This window comes from Barbatula barbatula (assembly GCF_947034865.1).
Source record: "Barbatula barbatula genome assembly, chromosome: 8".
NCBI lineage: Eukaryota > Metazoa > Chordata > Actinopteri > Cypriniformes > Nemacheilidae > Barbatula > Barbatula barbatula.
In genome coordinates this window covers 3710489-3727788 of record NC_136771.1, presented here as the reverse complement: position 1 = coordinate 3727788, position 17300 = coordinate 3710489, and the positions used below count along the sequence as shown (strand labels likewise).

Here is a 17300-nt window from a genome sequence, read left to right as displayed (position 1 = left end):
CATTCTATTAATTTTCTTCTTGCTCATCTTTTCATAATTTATAAAAAAGCAGAATATTTTGCACCACCATCGCAGCGTATAAACTAAACACTTGGCTCAAAGATGCTACGAACAACACATGATATTAAACCAATAACTTTGAAAACAGCGGGGAGCACAAATCAATAACCAGAGTAACATATAAATTATTATTATTTTTTTATTTTAAGCAATCCAAAATCTCAGGGTACATGCAAATGAGGGACATGTAACTTATGCTTAGGTCCCCTCAGACCCCATCGTGGCTACTCTACTGGTTTGTACGCCTGTGTGTGCACGCGTGCCTGCGTGTTTGTTTGGCACTTGGTGGGTACAGAATGAATTCCCTGCCGGTCCGTACCAACAGATTGATCATCTGCGCAACGTTGCATGAAGAACCCCTGATATTATCGGATATCACGATGATTTTAAAGTCGATTATCAATAATATTTTTTAAACACATCGCCGAGCCCTATTACTAAAGATATTTGAGAAGTGGTTCTGAATGGTCTCTCTCTCTCTCTATCAGTTTGTGTCTCTCTCTCTCTCACTCTCACTCTCACTCTCTCTCTCTCTCTCTCTCTCTCTCTCTCTTTCTCTCTCTCTCTCTCTCTCTCTCTCTCTTCATCTCAGTTTTTATCAGTTTCACTTTAAAGATACTTGGTTGCCATTGTGCATAGTTACAATATAGTCAAACATTTAACATGAAACAAGTAATGAATGACAAGTAATATACATGAATACAAAAAATATCTCTGTTATTTATATGACGTGTCTCTAAGTATCTATATACAGTATGTTATTATTGAATTTTAACATGAAAAGGTTGAGCAGTTTCAAGTATGAACTAGCAACTTTATTCTTCAAGAATTATACAAAAACATCTTAGAAAATGCAACAACAATTTAACCCATACAATATATATTTATAATATAATAATATAATATTCTGCAGACTGAAATCCTCATATCATTAATGCTGAAAATGTTTGGTATTTTAAGAAAATCTGTTACAGTAAGATTGTTGCCGCACACAAAATGAAACCCATAGTGCATAAACTCCGATTCCTGACGAATCAAGAAATGAAGTGCAAATTATTGTATACCATGTATTATTTTTTATTTTTCAAAGCTTTACCTCAGACACTTAACAGTCACTATTTGGCTTCGTCCAATCGGAGAGCACAAGGCAGTTGGCAGTGCAGAGAACAGATGGCTTGTGGGAAAAAAACAGTGATGTGGGCTAAATATGTGGGCTGGCAGTTAGCGGCCTGAAGAAGTCCAGTGGAGTCTTGAACACACAAACGCACACACACAGTTAGTCTGACGGTCCCTGAAAAATAAGTCGTACATACTTTCTGTCCCGAGTGACGGCTTTCATACAGAACGGGCATGCTGGGTAAAGGCCGTGTGCTCCATGCGGTACTGACAGTTTACTCCAAAACTCAGCCGTTCGTTCCGAACACACGTGACCGCATGGAATGAAAGCGTGTGTCGGAGGAGCCGCGTCCAGGTAGAAGCCCGACTCGCGGCCTAGCTTCAACGGAACGTACAAACCCCGTGTGCGGCACAGTGGACACTCTCTGTCCGCCTCCCTCAATACTTCCGGCTCAATTGCCTCTTTTGTTTCAGACTCATCGTCCTCCTCTTCGGTCGAGCTCTCCTTCATGACCCTGCGGCGCCCCCTCCAAGCATGGTAACCGTGCACGTGTCCGCAGTGAAGATACGCCCAGGGCTGGTCCTCGTGGGGTGAACCCCTGATGGAGCGATCTAAGCTGGGGAAGGCCAGAGTGTGAAGGCCCACAGGACACTGGGGTCGAGCTGCGTTCAGCTCCCTGCGAAGCGCCTCCAGGTGTTTGACGGTGGGTGTGTGAGAGAGGCCTTCCGCTGACCGCCACAGAAGGGTCGCACCACACAGATCGATTAAAGAGCCGTCGACTAGCTCCTGACATTCATTTTCAACCTGGAACGACAGAGAAGAATATTGGTCTCAATTATTCGTACATGGATTACATCATACATTGATTTGTTATTATTATTATATTTTGATATACAAACTTTATTCTCTTAAAAAAAAGCTTATGTAAATGTAGCATATTACTGAATTGTGTGCATTTATTTCCTCAGCCTCTAAACACTAGATGGTGCTGTGATACACTAATCACTCAGTTATCCAATTGAGTCCACATACAGTACTGTTTGGAGTGAGTCCAAACCACATCCACTATTTAGAGAACAAAAAATGTCAGCTGAAACGTCCTAGCGTCACCTCGGGCCTGCACACAGACTGCCGTCTCAGCCAGACCTCACAAATCAAGCCGACATCTCAAATTCTCAGCCAAACACAAACACACACACGTTAAACAAGCTGTCTGACATTTAAACCATCATCCAAATGGAGCAACATGGGTCCAATAAGATCAACCCCAGTCTAAAAATAAATATTTTGTACTTTAAAAGTATGTTCATAACATGTTCATCATATTTAGCTCATGATAAAAATTCATTTGAAAATATGTTGCAGTCAAATAGCATAAATCTGAACGCAAAATAATTTCCCAATTAGAAAATGTTTATGGTCATCAAGCTTATTTACACGTTCTTCATGCAAATGATACATTTTCATGAAAAAGAAAAATCTCAGATCTCTTTATTATTCCAATAGTTTTCTCAAGACATCAATGAGATGGACACATTTATTTTTAAGTCACCTGCGTCGTAGCTATTTCTCCAGAGAAGTAATCTCACATATGCCTCCATTAAAAGTCTCCCAAACGTTATAAACTCAAACATCTCTCATCAAATCCATATTATTTTACAGCACCACACTTTTATAAAATAAATCAAGTGAAAGCTCTGTGAAAAGGTGACCTCTGAACAATAAAGTTGTTCTTCTAACTATTTGTTTTTCAAATTGAACCCTAAAATATGACGTTTCACGTCTGTACAACAAACCTCAGGCACATGATAGAAAAATGTTGTTGATGGTTAGTTTTCAGAGAGGAACTCTCTTTTTTCGAATCACAGTTGTTTACCACCGACCGTCATTTCATAACGTCCCCCGCTGTTCACCCAGAAAAAAGCTGTATGGGGAGTTTGCGGACTGGACTTATGACTCCATGGAGACGAGATTTTAAAAACACAACAAACTTTCCAGTTGGGTGGAAGCCATATCACGCTCAACAGCACACACACACACACACACACACACACAAACACACACACACACACACAGGATACGTGTTTTGATTTTGTCTCTGTTGGCGATCACTGATTGAGCCGATGAAAAAACCTGCAACTTCACAGTCGCGCGCGCTGTAGAAGAGAAGCGCTCCTGTCTTCAACAGGCATGTGTATGTGATTCCTGATAAAGATAGCTGAGTATTTTCTAACTGGAGCACAGAATTTACCAGTTGACATGGTGATGTTTCTGGCACCAAAAGTGACACGTTGTGCTAAACACGCTCATCTGTTTACCACCAAAGATCATGGTTGTAATATCTTGAGCTTTTGAGGCCTTGCTGGCGTTGTTTTGGAAAAAATCATTCTCTTCTTGCTGACTGTGACTTCACATGATATTGTTGTATTTTTCAAATTTTAGTATTAAAATGACTGTAAATCTATTTTGGGTGAGTGAGAGACAGACAGACAGAAAGAGAGCTTTTGTACTGGCACTCGCCAATTCGCCCGGTTTCTGTGCCGACCGCGTCTCCCTGAGAGTGAAGACGTTTCCACAGACGGAGATCTCTTTCCAGGTGCTCGGTTTCGACTCGCAGGTAAAGCCGTGTTGCGGGCGCATCACTAATACACCGTTCGTGGTCAGTCCGTCCATCTGGCTGTCCGCACACCACCATTTTGCCGCTTTCTCCTGAAAAAGTAGAGAAAGTAAAATAAGCACAGCGTTCACACGGAGAAGTGCTGGAATGAGATGGACTGTATCTCTTTGCTTCAATATTTGCTTCATTCACTTCTACAGCGGTTCATGCACTTTATCGATTTACTCTGTGAATCACTCATTTATTTATTCAGCCAATTACTGATTCAACTTGATCATTTACTGATTCAACTTACTCACTGACTGATTTGACTCATTCACTCACTCGATGATTCGACTCACTCACTCACTGATTCGACTCACTCACTCACCGTTTCGACTCATTCACTGATTCGACTCATTCACATATTACACTCACTCACTCACTCACCGATTCGACTCATTCACTAAATCGACTCACTCACCCACCGATTCGGCTCATTCACTGATTCGACTCACTCACTCACCGATTCGACTCACTCACTGATTCGACTCACTCACTCACTGATTCGACTCACTCACGCACTGATTCGGCTCACTCACGCACTGATTCGGCACCCTTACTCACTGATTCGACTCACTCATGACTCACTTCATTCATTTAATTCATCTTTCAATCAAAACTTTCAATCACACTTCAGTCACTCACTTGTTCATTTTCAGCCTCTCCAGGAGCATTGATAGGAGACAGGTGAACACATGAATGGATCGTGCAGCAGATGGATGGATGAATATTGAAAGACTGTTAGAGAGGAGAGAGTTTGTGTTGGAAGAGTGTGTCGAGACAGGCACTTTGACCCACCCCAAGGAAGATGCTCTTGGTTGAATCGAAGCCGGCGGCGTAAATGCGTGCAGCATAGGGCGGTGCTCTCTGGCACACGATCCGACAGGCGAACCGCGAAATGGTGCTCTGGGACGACAGCGTGTCGCTGTTGCCATGACAACCAGGTACGGTATCCATCACCACGAAATCTATGGGGCTTTCGGTGGAACGACCAATCTGCAAATGACAAAAATAAATCGTGTCATAGTTCAGAAGTTTCACATGATGTTCAGACAAATGAAAGCTGATTAATATCAGTAATAGATACGGCCTGTGTAGATGTTTCACAGATAAAAAAGATGAGATCAAGCTTTTCTTCCTCTACAACTTGCCATGAGCGAAGATATGTTGCGGTACCTGAAACATGTCTGTGGTGTTGTCGTGTGTGTACTCCACGACTACTGTCTGCGCCCTGGATAGGGTGTATGACACACTGAAAAAACACCAAACTCTTCTTTACTATATGACATAAATCACAACAGGTTAAAGACATAAACAGTCAATCAAAAGGTTTTTGTTTCGTTTTAGCATATGACACATTTAATCTCTCTACTACTGACAGATATCAGCAACATTGATGTCTTCAGACATCACAATTCTCTTTGTGACAGCCCTAAGCTCCATAAATGACCAAATAAAAGTCAGAAACACCCTCAGCCTGTTAATCAATGAGTATGTTTAAGTTTGTTGACATCTTTAGAAGGCGGGGTTTTGGCACGAAGGAATGTGATTGAGGTTAGAAAAATATCAGAAATCACTTTAAATGCTAATTGTGATCCTCTGTATTGTCAATAATTCTTGAAGGCAAAAACATCAGGGAATATTGAGTCCAATTAATGACCGATAACAGCCGTACAGACGTATTCAATTGATTATCAGGAAAAATGAGTCTGTACCTTGGCAGCCTGTGGACTGCATGCGGTGTGGACAGTGCTGGGTTTGACTCCGTTAGCTTTGGGTCTCTTATGGAGAGCAAAACGACTTCTCCTTCTGCCCCGATCTCCGTTTGGTAGTGACCCATTGTAGCTTTAATTTGTAAAAGAAATATGAATTACAAATCTTAAACTATGCGTGGCCAAAATACAATTTTTTGAATTTAAGGCAATAATAAATTCAATCCAGTGAGAAAGAACGATTGTCTTACCCGAAGATGATGAGCTCTCCGTATTTGATGGGTTTTGAGGAATTCGGTTGCTCCTGTTCCGGTGCCAACATTGGTTTGGTCTTCAGAATTGAATTTCTTAAACACTTTTTTTATGTTTCAAGTTCTTCTTCTAGATCTTCTCTTCACTGCTTCACCATCATGGCCTCACCATAAGCCGTCTGCAAATGAAGAGAAAGCACAAAAACAAACAGGTTAGGTTCATCCGTGGCACTAAATGTAATGATGACTAAGCAACAGACGCCACTGATGGCATCTCTGATTCACTGTCTTTTTTGTTCCAGTTCTACGACACACGCCTCAGCAGCACAACACTTGAAGCTTGAATGTAAATTATGTCATGCTTGTTCCCACCTGCAGGGCGGCGCCAGAGAGCTCATTGCACAATGTGTTTTAAAAGTAAAACATCATGCATGCACGATATATAAGAAAACCAACACATTAAAATAGAATAAACAAATAAATTACAGAATATAACACTGGAAGCAAATCGATGCACCTTATACCACCTAAATATAAAAATAAATGATGTGTCAAAAGATCTTCCAGAAATGAGTGGTGACAGAGTTTCACTTCCTCTTGTTGTGGGCTGGCACCAGTATGTTTTGCTCTGACAAGGTCAGGCGGTCACGAAAAGTTGACTCTGGCACGCGATTAAACCACAAACATAAAAAATAGCAGGCGATTGACATCCCTATGCAAAACACACAAGCAACTCTTACAGTCAAAAATAATGTGCATGAGCCAAATATAAAGCATTTCAATAATCTAAAAAAGAAATAAATAAAAGACTGTTTATTGGACCATGGACATCTGTGCCCCTTTTTATTAAAATAATAAATAAAACCTCCACTTGCTGTTGGTCTATGATTGACAGCGAGCTTATGGATATACAGGTATGATCTTCACCGTAATCACATAGAGATGACAGAGAAAGAATGTGTCATGATGTGAATATTCAGCCTTTATCTTCTCTTTCCTGTCACACACAAAGGCAGATATGTGTCTTAAGAATGGATACTGTCAGCCCGAGGAAAGTTTGTTCTGTATGTGTTTGTATGTGTGTCACACCCCAACCTCAGTCCCTGTATGCATGCCAGACATTTGCTTGCACTCTTGCCAGCCGGCTAAAACACAGCGCAGTGTTTCCACAGCAACAGAGTATACACTGGATGATGTAGGGCACACACCTTTCTGAGTTTATATGCTTTGAAGTATGGACGCTCGCTACACGCCAGTGAGACGTCTGCAAATGATGAGCTGTGATTTATAAGAGAAGTTTCTGAGGAACCGGCATGAACAAAACCACACACACACAAGATGTGGGCTTTTTACCAAAAAGCTCAAACCCCAAATAAGTTTCAATCTATCACCAAGGTGTTCTTAAATAAGACATATTAACTCATGTCACGCCAAGAGAAATTATCCTTATAATAAGTAGAAGTTAATTTGGGTAGAAGCATCTCACTCTCATGTATTTCAAATACTGTATATGATTCTTTCTTTTGTGAAAGAAGATATTTCAAGAAGCGTCTCTGTGATTTAGTATCCTTACAATGGAAGGAAATATGTGTCAGTGTTGTTTGGTTACCAACATTCTGCAGAAATCCAACAGGTTTGAAATGACACGAGGGTAAGTAAATGATCAAATAATTTTCAGTTAGAAGACTAAGCAGCTTTCTTTTTTTAATGTAATTTATTATTAGACCTGCTGTAAATAAAGAACGTGGCATGATGCGAATGCTTTTTCCCACTGCGTTCTTTATTGCACCGTACTCTGTGCACTCTTCATAAATGGTGTATTTATTGAAACAATCAAATATAAAGTAAATTAATTATAAATGAAGGATATATAAAGCGGTTATGTTGGTTATTTTTCTCAATTGAATGATCTATTTTACTGTGATTCACAGGGGGAGAGCCGAAGTTCCAAACACACTTGGCGCTGCTGTTTGCAAATGTTTTGACAATGGTTTTGGAAAAAAAGAATCACTGAACTGTTGGTAGTTACTGAATTTGCAACATACGGCTAACAATGCTTTCAGAAAAGAGACAAGGGATATCGTTGAATAGCATTTTGTGGTATATTTTCTGGTTTATACCCACCACAGTAGCCCTTAAAATCACCCAAAAATGAAAAAGCTGTCATCATTTACTCACCCTTTTGTCATTTCAAGCTTGTAGAAGATATTTAGAAGAATGTTGGTAACTGCCACCCATTGACTTGTATTGGTTTTGTGTCCATACAATAGAAGTGAGTGGGTGCCTGCGCTGTTCGGTTATCAACCTTTTTCAAAATATCTTCTTTCGTGCTCTGCGGAAGAAAGTCATACATGTTTGAAATGACAAGAGGGTGAGTAAATTGACATTTTCATGTACTATCCGTTTAATAGTCCTTAATGTCAACTAAAGCTCTGCTGTACAGATCAGAGAATCGGCCATGTGGGTCATCTCCTCCAGAGAGAAGGTGGGTCAACATAGAGCTTTATTCACCCAGTCTGAAATACCCCTTGCTGGGTAACAAGCTCGGGACAAACCCGCCAAACGGACGCACAAGTCAGAGAGTGACTTCACTGTCAAACAACAAAGAATCTTTTATAACAACCTCCTTGCTGATGCAGAAATGAAGACCACACTGAACACTGTTGGTAATAACTGCTGGTCCACAGAGTCTGAATTGAATTTCTTCATTGTGCTGGTAAGACAACTTGTTAGACATTTTGTTTGTTTAACCACAGTAAGCTGAAAAAGCGCAATGACATGAAAGTCGCTTTTTTTATGTATGCAAACTTGCATACATTTAAAATGTCAGCTGTGTTTGCTACGGCCAGCTTCACTTTTACTATAAGTAATACTTAGGGTTAGAGATTTTGAACTTAAAATCTGGAAATTGTATTTTCTCATCCAGTCCTTTTTTGTCATGAATTTCTCTTAAAGCTTTTGTTTTAAAGCACAGTTTTTAAAGACCACAGAGTAGAATATAATTTTGTACATATAAAAATATATTATAAAATGCATTGCAACCATCCAGACTGTATTCTTCTTTCACAAATAAATGCTGCATTTTTTCATGTTTCATGTCAGTTTCTACATTAGAAAAAAATGATCTCTGTGCCCTAATGTGTCCAACCAATTTGCCAAAGCATTTCAGAACGCTTGCATATTAGCAGTTATCCCACAACGAAACACCTCTGAGAAAGCCTTTTGTCAGCTCGAGTGGATGCAGTGGATGGTGGTCTGTCAGTTTAGTGTAAAATCATCTGGAGGGATTTTTTACTTCAATCCAAACCAGATGCTGACCGGTTAAAAAAATGACATAACTAAACATACAAGGGGTTTGATGATTAGAGACTAAGAGAACACATCTCAACATTTGTTTTGAGTTAAGCAGCCGCAAGTAAAAAGGTGAAGACAGAGAAGTGGACATGCTTCCTATCTGACAGATGTGAAAAGAGATGTGACTAGAGGAGGACAAAAACTAGACTAGTGTTTTTCGAACCGGGCCAAAATTGAATAAAATTTTTTTAATTGATGGCAAATGAGGAATCAATCTTTTTTTCACATTTCAGGCACATTTTATCCATTCTATCAATTCAAAGGCAAAAAAAGGATTGAAAAATGACACTGCTTTGTATTTATAAAGAAGTAAATGGACAGCCATTTCTATAGTCAAATCAGCAGCAATTATAAGTATTGAATATTATTATGAAAACCTTTTATTGGGGGTTTATTATTAAACAAATACAAGTACAAAAGCTTTCGTTAAAAACGCAGGCCCACAGCACGGCAGCACTGATCGGGACTCGATTATGTCATTCCTAATGATTTGGGAGGGGGAGCGCATAAAGGGAGTTAAGAAAAGAGTATTTGGTTCCAGAAAGTTTTGAGAAAACAAACCATGGTATGTTTAATGGTTACCAGGGTAAGAGTTGTAACACGATTGTGTGTTTGCAAACTTAAGCTCAACCAAGCTCATCGCCTGCAGTTTCTGAATATATGTTTTAAGCTCATAATTTACGCACAAACACACACTCTTCAGTGGGCCAGTGGATTGCTCGCAGTCCAGCCCTGCGCGTCTGTTAATGAGCATTTCAGTGCGATGAAATAAACGCTGATCCGGAGCCTTTTCAGGCATGGAAACACAGACAGAGACCCATAGTAACATGATGCGCTTATTTATAAACTCCTGCAGCGTTCAAACGGCAAGCAAAACCCGAGCACATCCTGATCGAGTATTAAAGGAGAATATTATGAAAACTATGTGACTAATGTGTCAATCAATTGGTGACAAACTGAACCAGAAACAATGCAGGAGTAAATCTTTTTTATAAGCTAATACATTTCATACGTAACATAAACTTGTAAAACATTCATATTAAATATAGGAGACGGATGATGTAAATTTCATATGATCTCTTTCAATTGCTTTTTTGTTTAATTTTTTTTACAGTATAGTATACAGTATAGTTTAATGTCTTTGATTCGTTTTCTCAATTTGGTTACGCACTTCGACGTATTTCTTTGCAGAAAAATTAATGTATGTACACAAAAACAAAATACACTCTCATACAAATCCGTGACAAAAAATATGTCAAGGCTGCATTGTAATACAATTTGCATTCACTAAAGGTAAGCTTACCTCTAATAAACCTTTTTATCTTGCCTTCGCAGTTATGCGTCAATTTAAACAAACTCCAGGAGGACGGTTCACTCTCAAGAGTTGTCGAAAATGAATGTTAAATGTTGCTCTGTTTTTCGGTTAAAAACTAAAAGCACGCGAGTTTGAGGCTGAGTGCGCGGCTGTCTGACTCGCCAGCGGTCTGTCTGTACTGACTGACAGTTGCACAGATAACCAGCAGCGCTCCTGTCTGCGCAGCGTGTGAGCTCACGTCACTGATGAGTGCGCGTGGGATTGTGGGTAATGTAGTCCGGAGCGTTCACTTTTTACCTTTAACCCTTTTCTTTTTACCTTTGCCCTAATGCCGCGCAAAACGCGTCTAAAGTGATACATAGGCTATTGATGACACGTAGACCACCACTATCACATTGACTCAAGTGTTGTTATTGTCATTTAAAAAAACAAAGAAAATATGCATTGCATGTTAGTAGCCTAATCTTTATTTAAATGTTCCTAATTCTTATGAATAAAAATTATAATCTTTATATCTGTATATTCACAATTGACTGATTCATTTCTTGATGCAGAATAGAATAGAATAGAATAGAATGGAATAGAGCACTAGCATTACAACGCAGAATCTAAACGGAATCCTTTTTAAAAAGGTGAGAATAAAATCACAGGCCAACATCAACAGCTTCTCAGTTCTAATGAATGCATGTTTGCCTAATAGAGTGTTTCACATGCAGTGGTAGGGTGTCATTGTGGTGTGCTGAATCGACACAGGTGTAGCCATGGGTGTAGTCCACACAAACATAAACAGGTTTACTCACACAGCTTTACAACCTTTAGTCTCTCCTCGGTCATGCAATCCCCAAATTACCCTTTAAACTGAGTCAGAATTCCAACACAGCAACAGAGTTCAAACACGTCCTTCATGTGTACGCTGTGAGGCACAGCTAAAAACCCGGTGGTGAGAATTATGCATCTGTTCTGTTTCATATCACTTAGTCTGTCTCTCTTTCTTTCTCTGTCTAACTCTCTCTCTCTCTCTCTCTCTCTCTCTCTCTCAGAGCACACTACGCCCCGGGGACATTTTTTTCTCACCAGATGTTCTCTAAAGGAAGTACTTCAGCATGGTTTTGTTGCCACAGTTGCAACTCAACACACAGCAACATAGCAACCGTTGACTGCTCTAAACTTCAATGGGCGCGCGCTTCCCTGCTGCCTTGGCCTTACATAATGAAAATGTTATGCTAACGCAAGGCAAATATTAAGTTACCCCAGCTGCCAAGGGCTTGTTGTCACGCCGTCATGGCGACAGTTGCCATGAGCACCGGTGTGTTTACAGTGTGTTTTAAATACCCTGAACTTGGACTTGAGAGGGAAACAAAAGGACCGGTTGGCCGGAGTCCTGATGTCTGAATGTATGTGGGTGTGTGTGTGTGTGTGTGTGTGCGTGCAATAGTTCGGTGTAGGAGATAGAAAAGAGAGATATTGTCTTAGAGGTTTTTTTCTGCGTAAAATATTAGCGTGTTAGCATGCAAGCTCGTTGAGTCTTTCACAGACATGGTCATGCACCACAAGCATAGAACAGTGAGAACCATGACACAGCAGAGGATTATGATTTATTATATGGCCTTTTAGAAAGAATTGGTTAAACAAAACGCCGCCACGCTTATAATCTTGAATAAGCCGATAGTTTCCTAGTGGAATGATGAAAGAAAGATCAGTTTTTATAGAGACTTTTGCTGATAAATTTTAATTTTAGGTTTTATGTCAAGGTACATTTTTATATAAAAAGCAACAGAAAAGGCAAATCTATATAAATGAATCTCATTTTAGATTCTGTTTACACTGTGTACTTATGGAAATAGCTCACCCCAAAAAAACTTTCATCATTTACTCAACCTCATGTCAAACATGCATGACTTTGTTCTGCAGAACACAAAATATATTTTGTATCTAAATTTGACCAAACCACTGAGGAATTTCTCAACATATCTACTTTTTAATCAGTCATATACAGGATATTTTGAAATAGTGATACATAGATTACTTCTGACCTCATGGGCGTGTAATCTCTTCTAGGCGCCATTTATTATGCACAAATAAATAAAGTGCACTTTTAGCTAGTTTTTAGTAGTATAAGGTTTATAGAGACAAGCTCCAGCAGGACATATGAAGACAGATATCGGTACAGAATTGCAATATACTGCCACCTACTGTACATACTGTCCAGCCACAACACAACAGTCAGTACAAAGTCCCTCATAGCACAAATGAGATACAGAACGGAATGTTTTACACATATCTGGAATGTCAATTGGAACACTCTTTCCTTCCACTACTTTGCACCTTTTCTTCCTTCCTAAGATTTATTTATAGTAAGAATTTTCACTCTCATGCACTGTAAAACCTAACTTTATTATTTTGAGTTTGTTGAACTCACATTTAAGGCAATATCCTCAAACCATTTAGGTTATCATTTAGTTGTTACGATTTGATACCAGGAAAGGATCTTTAAACAAAATATATATTTTGCACTTTTTTTATAGTTTATAGAACCTTGTTTAACTATAACAAACCTTTTGTGCAACAGAGGTTCATTATAAAACAATACAGCAAAAAAAGGTTCTTCTATGTGTAGCACCTCTGTTTTTAAGAGTGCAGTCTACAACACACACACAAAAAGTTATATATTTATTAACCTTAACACTAGGTATTAAATGTTTTGGAACAGATTAAACAAACTATGAAATTAACCGCAGTGGTATCGTGGAACCAGAGGAAACTGCTTTTCATAGCTTGGAAAATGTCATTGAATTCTCATCATTAGTATGCTAATAATTAATGCTGTTATTATTACTTTCTCTCTAAATAAACAAATATTTAAATAAGATCTCTGGGATCCAGAATACAGTACTAACATTCATTTGGATAACATTTAGCCTATATAGTCCCTATACAAAATGAACAGTGAAAGAAACTTGAAATTAGCATGTCAAAGAAATGTGGATTAATTTGAAGTAAAACAACAGTCCACACCACAACAGTTTGACCATAATAAGGTTATTAGATTAGATTAGATTTAACTTTATTGTCATTACACATATACAAGTACAGTGTAACGAAATGTAGTTTAGGTCTAACCAGAAGTGCAATTAGCAAGTGCAGGATATACAGTTAGAATAAATACAGAATACAATATTGAGAAAATATTATACAATATTATGCAAATCATTCAAAAACAAGGTTACTATATTTTCCTACTATAAGGGTAAAAAATTATTTATGACTGGAAACATAATTTCATAGCGTCTTCGTCTTCCCTTCAGGCTTGGAGTTCATGTCTCTGGAGAGTAAACCTTTCTTCTTCAGTGTTCTTATTTTAACAGTGATGACGTCAAAGTAATCTTTAAAAGAAATGCATTTTCAGCGAATCAAAACAAAAATGTTTTAGCTAGATCCCTTTGGGATTAACAAAGACTGAAGTCATTACATCTGATTAAACTGGTCCTCGGATTATCCTTCAGTGTACGTCACAAGCGAACGCGAACCTCCCGGGCGCGTTCTGATTGGTCGCGTTTCACGTGTCTTGTCATTCATTTACTGCTGCGCACCTTTCACCGTCCGACCGCTAAAATCACACACAAGTAGTGTCCGATCCGCTCTCGAGCAGAACCCTGTCCGATCCCAGCGACCGGGTTTCCCATACGGATCTGTTGTTTAAAATGGCGGAGTTGAGCGCAGTCCGACGGGAACTTGTGAGTACAGTGACGTGTGTTTTCTGATGGCTGTAGTTGTTGATGGAGCGTTTGCAGTGTGTTTTGCTCCAAACACACACGGAAATGGGTTTATCAGTAGTGTACTTAAAGGCTTTAGACATCTTTAGACAATATATACTTCCTTGCACGTAGTGTATACTTTTTAAAGGAACAGTACACCAAAAAAATGAAAATTCTGTCAGGATTTACACTGACTAATCTAAGCCTTTGTCCTCTTTTAGTTAAAGTCCCAGTGAAATTCCAAATAAGGATTCCTGTTTTTCTTGAAATATTGCAGCGTTTATTGTAAATAGCTGACCGATGTGGGTCCTTTTCTTTTTAAAATGAATGTGCCCTCATTATCTTCAGTTAAAATCTGAAAATGCACTTCCGTCCTGTAGTGACAATCCTTCGTACATTACGTAAATTAGACAGAATGGGCACGGCATCTGTTAACTCCTCCCCTTCAACTGTCAGTCTGCTCTGAGTTCCATATCAAATGCAATGTCTGTTTTTAAACATCTGATCAAATCGCAGAAGAAACAAGCCACATTTGTTTCTCATTCGAAATTCCGTTTCACTTGGAAATGCGTCAGAATACAGAAGTAAACACGATCGCAACTTCCTGTTCACGGGGACTTTAAAGTTAACATAGTTTTAATACAGGCGACTTTTGAAGAATTTTCACATTGCTTTTCCATACAACAGAAGTGGATGGGGACTGGGGTTGCTTGGCTTCAAAAAGCGCAAAAAACAGAGTTTCTTTGAGCAGAGCAACCACAAGAATTCATAGGTCCAGGACAAAATTATAATAATCTGTTTTTTTTAACTAACATTTAAACGTTCTACGTTTTTTAAATATGAGTTGTATCACAAGTGAGAAAGAGCTTCATTAATGAATAATTTTCAACTTCCAACACCACACCAATAGTCTTCCATTTTTGTGTATCCATACAATTTGCATGTTTTTGCACAAATGGCTGCTGCCTATCATTCATGCTTTGTCTCCTGTTTGAACTTTGTCCTTAATAGAAAAACAGAAACATGAGCAGTTCTTTTGGAGACCCTGACTCTACGTCCCCCCAAAAAAATGAGCAGAACCTGGTAACGGCTCGTCCATTTTTGAGGTTACTCTATTCTGATTTGCATGATTGAACCTGTACGTTTGGCTCATGCTTCTGTAAACTCTTCACACCGTGTCCGTGTAATAGGCTGTGCCGTTCTGTGGAGCCATACGGGACGGACTACGGTCTGGAAAGAAAATCACCATCATGGGTGTCGTGAACCCAGACCCGGATAGGTAATTTGTGGCAACACATGCTTGCATAAGCTTGTGCAGAGACACACGCCCTGACAACACCATATTTATTGTAAAAGCTGTCACTCTTATGTTTTCTGAATCTGTTACAGTAGTGATTCTGTCAGATGAATAAGAATGAAGTTAGATAATCTGCTGATAAAATCAAAGTCTGAGCATCAGAACGGGACAGTGTCAGAGGAAATAATAAACATTTCCTTACACACCCAATGCTCTGCCTTCCGAGTGGTTTTCCGAACTCAACATTTAAAACATTTTGTCATATAAAACACACATATTCTAATATTGATTTTGTAATATTGCTGCTCATTTTGACATGACTTCTGATAAGCAGCCATGAATCATAAACCTGTTTGGAAACTCTCGGTCTCTGACAGTTTTGACATTAGTCTGACCTGCGGTTGTGGGGACGTGGCTTTGGACATGTGCGTACGTTTCGAAGAGCGTGATATTTTACGCAACGCCTGCGTTTCCGATGCCTGGGGTGAAGAGGAGAGGTCGATACCATATTTCCCCTTCATGGCAGAGCAGTCTTTCAGGGTTTGTTTGATAAACATCATCCTAAGAGCGGGTTTTATTAAGACCATGTTTCGTCTCCTGAGATCCTTACAGCATTTATTTCTCTCTGCTCTGTTGTTTGTTCAGATTGAGATCCACTGCGAGCACCCGCGGTTTCGCGTGTTGGTGGACGGTCATCAACTCTTCGACTTCTATCACCGTGTGACACCGATTACAGCCATCGACACCATACAGATCAGTGGCAGTGTGACCATCACCAAGCTGAACTGAGGAAAGACTCACGTCTGGTGCTTCATTGTAAAACGAGCTTTCATACCAGAAAATCACAGAGATTCTGGGCTTGAACTTTTAAGACCACACACGGCCTCTATGATCCACCCCAGAGGAACATTCCAGATTCGCACAATTTCTAGAATGTATGGAACTAATGAATTGTACTTTAGAATTGTTCTGTATAGATTTATTTCTTAGACCCTTCAAGAGGTTTTCTCATATTCGTTTTATGGATGTCAACACTGTCGGTAGCAAGTTGATGAAGTTAAAGTGAGTTGGTATCATTCTTACTGAAATATTTCTACTTCCTGGCTGTACAAATCAATGTTGCTTGCAACAATGACAAAACAGTCCAGAAAGAGAACTTGGTCGGGTTGATTGACCAAACTCAACGTAATGTCTTTATTAATTAGAGAGTGTTTACAGTCACATTTGTTTACTTCAAATTGTTTGACTACCATCAGTCAATAAAAAGCTATAAGTGCTCAGGAGCTATAAGTGCTTATTTCTGACATAATACGATGGTTTTAGAGTTATGTACAGTGATATTACATCGATAGAGACATTTTACAATCCAGATTGTTATTGTTAAGCACTTGTCATTAAAATAATCCATTGTTATTTGGTTTTGTTAAACTGAAAGATTTTTTTGTCCTGTTATTACTTGAGATTACTATAAAAAAATCAGGGAGGATGTCAATCCCAGATAAAATTCCTTGTGAAGTTTTTTGTGTGTATTTATTTATTGTCATGGACCACACTGCAGGCGACTTTCTGCAGGAGTTACACATATTGTGCATAGAAACAGAATGCAAGTCTGAGCTGTCTTACCTGAAAATAAATTGCCCTGACATATCTTAAAACATGTCATTGCCATTGTTTTGTCTCAAGATGCACAAAGCAACTTAAATATTTTCATTTAACTAAGGCTTCGTCTTGGCTTAAGCGAAGCCTTGTCTGTTACACCGGGCCTTTTCTCGATCCCAAT

The 17300-nt window shown here is 39.1% G+C and overlaps 2 protein-coding genes across 4 annotated transcripts; one reads left to right on the top strand and one right to left on the bottom strand.

Moving 5' to 3' along the window:
* Positions 1 to 1120: 1120 nt before the first annotated feature.
* On the bottom strand, positions 1121 to 11454 carry peli1a (pellino E3 ubiquitin protein ligase 1a). 3 transcript variants are annotated; one of them, XM_079462637.1, is made up of 8 exons: positions 10457 to 10639; positions 7978 to 8131; positions 5800 to 5978; positions 5552 to 5681; positions 5013 to 5114; positions 4635 to 4832; positions 3698 to 3886; positions 1146 to 1981 (listed from the first exon to the last, which is right to left on the bottom strand). In XM_079462637.1, exons 5-8 carry the CDS (start codon positions 5019 to 5021, stop codon positions 1337 to 1339), a joined length of 1041 nt encoding a protein of 346 aa, XP_079318763.1. In that variant the 5' UTR covers positions 5022 to 5114; positions 5552 to 5681; positions 5800 to 5978; positions 7978 to 8131; positions 10457 to 10639; the 3' UTR covers positions 1146 to 1336. The 3 variants fall into 3 exon arrangements, with proteins under 3 accessions (XP_079318762.1, XP_079318763.1, XP_079318764.1); XM_079462636.1 differs by lacking the exon at positions 7978 to 8131 and having other exon boundaries at positions 1121 to 1981; XM_079462638.1 differs by lacking the exons at positions 7978 to 8131; positions 10457 to 10639 and adding an exon at positions 11269 to 11454.
* A 2508-nt stretch (positions 11455 to 13962) lies between these two features.
* lgalsla (lectin, galactoside-binding-like a) lies at positions 13963 to 17027 on the top strand. Its single transcript, XM_079462654.1, has 5 exons — positions 13963 to 14202; positions 15235 to 15306; positions 15414 to 15502; positions 15898 to 16060; positions 16166 to 17027. The coding sequence occupies exons 1-5, from the start codon at positions 14170 to 14172 to the stop codon at positions 16307 to 16309; spliced, it is 501 nt and encodes a 166-aa protein (XP_079318780.1). The 5' UTR covers positions 13963 to 14169; the 3' UTR covers positions 16310 to 17027.
* Positions 17028 to 17300: the final 273 nt, after the last annotated feature.